At 37.3% G+C, this 8,173-nt stretch overlaps 1 protein-coding gene across 1 annotated transcript; it reads right to left on the bottom strand.

The window, feature by feature from the left end:
- Positions 1-3,533: 3,533 nt before the first annotated feature.
- Positions 3,534-6,897, bottom strand: LOC149951891 (decapping and exoribonuclease protein-like). Its single transcript, XM_090170148.1, has 6 exons — positions 6,296-6,897; positions 5,994-6,234; positions 5,801-5,936; positions 5,709-5,732; positions 4,000-4,085; positions 3,534-3,925 (listed from the first exon to the last, which is right to left on the bottom strand). Exons 1-6 carry the CDS (start codon positions 6,810-6,812, stop codon positions 3,808-3,810), a joined length of 1,122 nt encoding a protein of 373 aa, XP_090026274.1. The 5' UTR covers positions 6,813-6,897; the 3' UTR covers positions 3,534-3,807.
- Positions 6,898-8,173: the final 1,276 nt, after the last annotated feature.

Genomic DNA, 8,173 nt, shown 5'->3' with positions numbered 1-8,173 from the left:
ATAAACAAGTTGGCCTAAAGGTAATGTACAATATGTAGATAAAAAAGTAAGTTTATACTCTAAAAAATGTAAAACCAACACCATCGCTCTTCGGACTATATTTATTCACGCCTCGAAAACAAGTTGGCCCGTTGGGATGGATGTTTCATGCGCTTCCATAGGGCTTTCCACTCTATGCGAGTGGGTTACTCTATGTCTTGAAGCTTGTCCTTTTATGTATGCGTGTATGCGTGGATATATGTAAATTAATCTTTATAATTAGGCGGTAGCACCATCTATATTTTGTAAAGTTATATGGCTAAAAATAAATAATTATTAGCTAACTCACCGTAACTTGAGTTAAAAAGGATCGTGTTGACAGAATAAAATTATTTTTAAACAACTTCAAAGATTTGTTTGTTACGAGTAATCATACATTTCAATTTCGCATCAGATTTGCGAAAAGATTCCATTGCAATATAGTTGCCACCACTAGAGACAGATGCCGCCACGGTAGAACGATAAAGTTGATAAAGTCTCCTTATTGAACGAAATTGGTCCCGCGCCAGCCAGATTTAGTTGTACCTCTATTTATTCCCAACTCAATGGCTCTAAATTATCGAACTCAATGGAACACATTGTTAACCAGTTATTATTATAAATACAATTATTACTTCACTTATTCTTTCAATTATACCTTGAAACATAATTGTAACACTAATTTAAGACCCTGTAGTGAACATTTAATTTAAAAGCGTATTTTGAAATCAAAATAAGGAAATAAGGCGCTCTAACAGTTCATTGTCTAAAGTCAACACTAAGTATTGGACGGTACTACGAAAAGAATTAAATCTATTGAATCGCTATTATTAAACATTTGTTCATTCGTTATTATTTAAGTTATTGCTCAATAGCGAATAGTTTCAGCTCAAAAGTCATACAATTTAGAAATTGATGTTGTTGGGTTTAGTGTTCACTATCGAACAGGACCAAAAAACTTTCAAAATTAGACAAAACAGTAGCATATATTACACGAATTAAAATCCAATATCAGACAAATAACCTCCCAATTTTGAACATAACAACTTTCAAAATTGGACAAATGAATAGTTAATATTACACGAATTAAACTCCAATATCGGACAAATAACCTCCCAATTTCGAACATAACAACTTTCAAAATTGGACAAATAAATAGTTCATATTACACGAATTAAACTTCAATATCGGACGAATCACCTCCCAATTTTTGACAATTTGAGTCCCAAAATTAAAATATATTTGATGCTATATTGTACAATAATAGACAAATTAACTACCAATATATCCCGTAATAATGTGCAATATTGGATCCACATAAAGTCCAACGTTGCACGTTTTGTTTTTGTGCAATTTTGGACAAAAATACGTACCGTATGAGTGACAACAATTTGGATCATGTTTTATACAATGATGGACGAATTTTTCTAAGAGTGTATCCTTCTGTAATCTTTTGTTCTCATTTGTAATCCCGTTATCATTTGTAATCTTCGTACTCATCTGTAATCACCGTAATCATTATGAAATAACGCGTACTCATCTGTAATCACTTGTAATCATTTGTAAAGTGCGTAATCATCTGTAATCACGCTTATTCATTGGAATTATCCCGTACTCAATTACTCATCTGTAACAATTTAAAATTTTTGGTTTGCCTGTGTACTCATCGTAATCATTATGTTCTCATCATAATCATTATGTACTCATCGTAATCATCTGAACTCATTAATGATTACGTAATCGGTGTACAGGCAAATTCTTACTGGCTAGCCCCACGCTACTACCCATGCTGGATTTGTCACCTGTCCGGTCTTGGGGACGCTGGCGTAGGGCACTATGATGATAGGCCTCCGGTGGTATGGCCCCTGTTGCTAGGTACACCGGGCTTTAATTCTGACACACTTCTATTCTTGTAGTATCGCCCAACCACTTTTGCTTCTTCATATTATATACCCTGGTTTATAATGAAAATACCAGGAAAAAGCTTTATCCGTCAGAACTATGCGTAATTTTATGGTTTATTTACTATTTTAAAATAAATATTCGCAAAAAAAAACGATTATCGACGATGTTGGACATTTTGGTTGGGAAAACGGTTTGTATTTCTAATTAGCTAAAGATTTTTCAAATTATGTTATGCTTTCATTAAAAATTTTATAAACATATCCAACTCTTGGTAAACTAAAAAGGCGCACAACTCAATTTTGGCGCCCCTCTCAAAACGGCGCCCCGGGCAGTTGCCCGGGTTGCCCGGCCCTTAAGCCGCCCCTGATAATAGTCCATATAAATTTCCGCTAAAATAGGGGATATAGTGGAACCCATTGCAAGGCCAGAAATTTGTTGATCGAATTTTCCATCGAATGAGAAACAAGCGGCATAAATACATGTGTTCGTTAGATTTAAGATATCAAGGATATACATTGTATTACATTTTTGTAACCTTATTTCTAATGCTTTAAGAGCACCTGTAGTGGGGATGCTAGTAAATAGAGAGACTACATCTTTTTTTTTTGACATCCACACATCGGTGTCGACCCAAGGCCTTAGACACCAGCACACAATAACTGATTAATCAAGGTGAGATATGTGTAACGGCCACGCCAACGGGTTGATACGTGGCAGGGGCGTAGGAACCGGGAGGGGCAGGGGGGGCAATGCCCCTCCCTAGAATTTTGTTGGGAGGGGCAACTAATGTTATTGCCCCCTCCAACCTTTGGTCAGTTGAAATCTTCAAAAGGCTCAAATTATCATTTTAAAAGCATATACAGTTTATAGAACCTCAACTGTGTTTAAATTTCAGTCTTTTCCCGCCAATTTACATAGTAGTAACAAGTACACATGCATTCGGAGAAGCTACACTCCATTATAAATTAAAAACCATTCTCCAGACCCCTTTTCGTTTATCTTTGCCCCCTCCAACTTCTAGAACGTTCCTACGCCCCTGATACGTGGAGACAAGGGTGGGGACACCCGCGGCGAAAGAGAGACTACATCTAATGATAATAGTATATCGTTCTCGTCGAATTGGAATTTTTTTATTTTTTCTACGAAATCGATTGATTTTTTTACGCTATACTTATGTTCTTCCAATAAGAATTTAATTTTTTTTCACAATAAATTTGGAGGTCAGGTAACATGAAGAATTTTTGTTATCGACAATAGGACGAAATCCTAATTCTTTTTTATGAGTTTTTTGATTATGGGTTATTGATTGTAAAGAAGTTAAACTTCTACATAAAAATTCCAATTACAAAGCACTTATTTTTTTGGAAACAATAGAGATTTTTAAAAATAAAAATAACTTAAACCGCGATAAAGGACCGGACACAGATAATATTGTACCCTGAACTGAATTCTTTTAAAAAGTGTATGTTTTTTCTCCATTGATATCGACTTTTTGACGTTTTCGTTTAAGACGGAATAACGATTTTTCTCACTCCTGATGATGACAGCGTAATACGCATTAGCCGAAACTAGTTGAGTCGTGTTTTTAATTTTTATAATTAAAAGAAAAATTTATAGTGCACTAAAATACGTTGTTTTTATTTATTTTAACTATGTGGCTCTTACGCCACAGTCTCTTACTTTGACAAGTCTACGAGCCCACGCTACAGTCGCCAGAGGAATATAAGTTTTTCTAGAGCGCGTGCGAAGATTAATATACTGACGTAAGAGCAACTAGATTTATCATTTACTTTTTATTTTAATGAAACAACTATTACTCGTAAAAATTAAAAGTATAAATTAATGTTACAAATTTGCATAAAAACAACAACAAATTCTGTTGGTTTATCCTCCTTTGAAAAAACTGTTGATGTACCAGTCGGGAAGTACTTTCAATTCGCCCCTTTCATCCTTTTCGCAAGTCACTCTCTGTCCGTGTCGCCAGTAAAACTCGTAGACAGTCCTGGTGTGAAAAACAAGCATGTTAACATCATCCCGTCATCCAAATAAAAATAGCCAAAACTGTTTAAAACATACTCGGGGTTATCCTCAACTACATTTTCTTTCAAAAATGTCAAAAATTGATCCAAGACATTCATGCAGACGTTAGGCGACCAAATCCACTATTAAAAGAACAGGTATTCAGTACAAATTTGGGGAATTTGCTGAAAAACTGGCTGAATGCCCGCCCCCATCTGTTTATTGAACAGCACGAGCAACAACCAACAGCAATAGAATAAAGTACAAAAACACAAAAATTGCGTACAATACCGTTATTGTTATCATTTAAACTTTTTACGTAGTTTAGAATAATTTTCTTATAATCAATGAGTTTTCGCTTTGGCTTAAATTAACGGAAAAATTTAATCACGACAGTGCAAAGATTCCGAGTGGCCAAAGCCCTACGCCAAAGATGGTGGGATGACCCTTCGGTAGAGGTGTTCCAACGTTTTTACGATAGCGGGGGTAAAAACAATATTATAAGCACATACCTTGTTAAATAGGCTGCGTCCGAAAAAAAGACGAGAGAGAGAAAACAAAACACAAGGGTGTCGCGTGTTTAGTCGGCCTGTCAGGTTGGCAAAGAAGTATCCTGAGTGAAGTAAAACTCTGCGCAAAGTCTTAACCGCTGCCCCCGTGGTTAGCACTCTCCTGCCCTCCAGTCAGGCCAGGTTTGTTGACAATCAAAGCCATACCCAGTGATATATAGTGTGATGACTCTCCAGGCTCGCAATAATGTTGAACATTCATAAACGCGAAGTAGTAATAGACCAACAATTGGGGAAAAGCTCACTTTAATGTTAAATAAAGTTAATTTTTCCCACCAATTGTTCGCCTTTTTTAGTGAAAATATTAGTTTTTTTTCTTCAATAGAGCGCCCTGATAGCTTGTATCGAGCATTTAAACCTCAATGTTTTCCTCGGAGGTTATTCTGGGAAACGCAACGTATAGTTGGCCGTGAGCGAATAGTGGTTCTGGTAAATGTATTCGAACGCTCCTGAGTATTTGACCCTAAGCTTTATTGATAGTTCTTCCGAAAGCAACTCGAACAGGCGTGATACCAGACAAACATATGGGGGTGGGGGCATCACATTGTTCCTGGAAGCAGACGAAGATAGGTCGACTCGCGAAATGAATACCCCTTCTCGAGTTAAGCTACTTTCATCATTTTAAATCATTAAGAATAACGCTTCAGAGTTTTATTTCATACATTCTACCAGTTCTACCGAAACCTAGCCAACCGTGAATAGTTAAGTAAGAAGGAATGATAATATTAAATCTCTTCCGAGGCCTCCCAATTAAGTTTTCAACAGAGCTCTCTTTGACTGGGGGAAAATGTAATTACATAACTATGTAAGATTTGCTTGCAAAATAAATAAAAGGTTAATTAAAATCAGACATGACAATGTCCGAGAATCGATATCGTGGTTTCCTTGACACAACTCAAAACGATTCTTTTAAAGCCCAAACGCTCCCTACAAAGAACCGAATACGGCAGAAAACGTCTTTTGCTTTGCAAAACGCGCATTTTCATCAAGTACACGTTTTTGTAATAAAATAAATAACCGGCTAATCCGAAAACGAACAGCAGTCAGCACAGACGGTAAGAACTCAGACCGTACGTTAAAACAAAAAATTAAAACAACTCTGTAAAACCCAAAACAGTGAACGCGTAGAATTTAAAATCGCAGAAAATGTTTCAGAATGATGTGATGAACTAAGGAGCGAAGTACCGAGGAACTTACAGTGTTATTCGGAGAATATTCCTTCTGTAAAGAAATTTGGAATGAAATGCGTTATTAATTTCTTCGAATATCAAGCTTAGAATATTTGGTACCTGATGGCGAATTGGAATCTCATCCGTTTTGAACATTTCAATTTTTTGGACAACGCCTTTTTCATCTCGGAAAGCCATGAAGTTTTTAGAGCAGCCCGACAGCGCGGACTGAACCCACACACGTTTCAATTTGTTCCTGTCATTATTGAAAGAATGAATCTAAAGGCTACCATCGTTTTTTTACGATACCTACAAAACAAACCACATTTTGTTCCGTGGTTCACTAGGATCTGGTATTGGGGTCGTCTTGTAGGTGACGTATTTATCCATCTTCATCGTCTTCTCGGGATAGTCCGATGGACAGTCGTGGTCTAAAGCGTGCAATCGAGAAGCAAAGACCACTATGTTGTCGTTCAACTTCGATCGCACCACGCCATGGAATTGATCGTTCATATTCAGCGGCTCATCGCAAGTTCGCGACGGAGTTTGATAATCTAGCAAGTTTAATTTGATAATTTTATTCACCTCCTTTTTTTGCTTTTCCTTTTATTATACCAGTTGTCATGAAATCGTTGAACTTCACGTTCCAGTAAGAGCGTCTCTTATACGTTTCATTAAGTTTCATGTCCTTTTCCCGTTTCGTAAAAAACGAACGTACGTAGATGACACCTTTGAACTTCGAAGCGCATAGCAGCCAATCCGATTGACGGTACTGGTACGGAGTTTCCATTATGGTCCTAAGGACGTATCTGTTGGTGACGAATTGCACGTCGGGTGTGAGAGATGTCTGATTGAGAGAAATCCATTCCAACACCAAATCCAAGCCTTCATCCTCTTCATGAAATGTTTTGATAGCTTCATCGTAGCCAACGTTTAAATCCATCTTCGGGTCGTTCAGGTTGACATCAGGACGCGAGTACTTCAAATGGTCGTTTCCGGCTACGAATTGACGATTTCCATCCACGCTAAAAGATCCGATTTGTCTGGGCTCTGCGTAGTTATATCGCCCTTTAAAGAATTTGGTGCCTACAGGAGGTAGTGGGAAGATGAACTCGCCATTCCGGCAAGACATCGTCGCGAACGAATGAGCGTTTCGCTGTTTGGTTGAACTTCGAGAACAGCGAAGGCGCGAGTAATAAAGTCGGGAAAATTAAAACTGAAATTTTGATTCTTTTCTGATCGCATTCCCGCGTCCGATTAAACAAAATTGATTAAGTGATTACTGAACTAAGCTGACCAAAGCTACTAAATCAGTTATCGATGAGGTTTGAAAAACGATAATAAAATGTTTATCGTACATGATTGCCATCAAATGATGAAATCATTAAATACAAATCTAAACGCATTCGCTCCTCCGATAAGGGAAATATTAGAATAGGTGAACCAACGCTTGTAAATTAAGGCCTATTCAAGCGAGTCAGCATTTTTGCAAACATTGCTCCGTGTGAATGCGCAAAATATTTCCACAACGTGTCGCGGATTTAGCGGTCCCATCAATCGCCGGAATTTAAAAAGTATATATTTTCCCACCAGGGTTCCGCTACGACCAAAATTTAACTTTAGTCACATAGGAAAAATCAACAAAAAAACAATTTTTTTAAATATATTTTATTTATTTATAATTGAACCGAATGTAGGTTAATATTTAAATAATGGTATACAATTTCTTTAAAGATTCTATTTTTTTAACGGTGTTTATTAATTATAAAAGTGTTAAACAGAAACCAAGAACTTCCTCAAGACAGTGCCAGCTAGTGTTCGTACGGGGACCCCGACCCCGACCCCGACCCCGACCCCGACTGTTGCAAATCAAGTCGGGGTTTTCCATTTTTCGGGGTTATGCTTTCGTAGTGTAATTTTAAATTTTCGCGCCGACGCACCCCGCTAAAATCCTAAAAATATAAAATAGATAGGTTCCTTCTAGTGTTGTAAGTCGGAAAATTTTCCGCGGAAACTTTTCTGGAAAATTTTCCGCATTTTATTTTTCCGGAAAATTAACATCCCTAGTTCCTTCTCTCCCCTTTTCTCGTGGGCGACAATAGAATGATCCGAATGACCTTCGGCTGATGCCGCTGACGTAGCTCTCGCTTGACGCTTGATTATAAGTTTTAGTTTCATAATTGCCGTTGTTTCGAACTCTCTCAGTCTCAGCTAAGGAGTGTGGAGTTACAACGTTTGTAAATAACTTGTGTATTTATAAAACAACTTATTTACACAATTACAATGCCTAAGCTATAGACCTCTATTTTAAAATCTACCTATCTTGTCTATTTTTACTATAGTCCTAGTCGATAATTCAAAATAACGGTAAAAAATGCCGCCGATCAGTTTTGTAAAATATTTTCGGCAGCGTAATCGTCGGCCATTTTCGGTATGGAGATACAGGCCGGAAGGCAGGCAAGGCTGCCAGATTTCGATAGATCGAAAAAGGCC

Source organism: Leiobunum rupestre, chromosome 3 (genome assembly GCF_980474605.1).
Source record: "Leiobunum rupestre chromosome 3, qqLeiRupe1.1.hap1, whole genome shotgun sequence".
In the NCBI taxonomy this organism is placed as follows: domain Eukaryota; kingdom Metazoa; phylum Arthropoda; class Arachnida; order Opiliones; family Sclerosomatidae; genus Leiobunum; species Leiobunum rupestre.
Note: the sequence above shows the minus strand (reverse complement) of the source record. Positions and strands in the feature narration are given on the sequence as shown.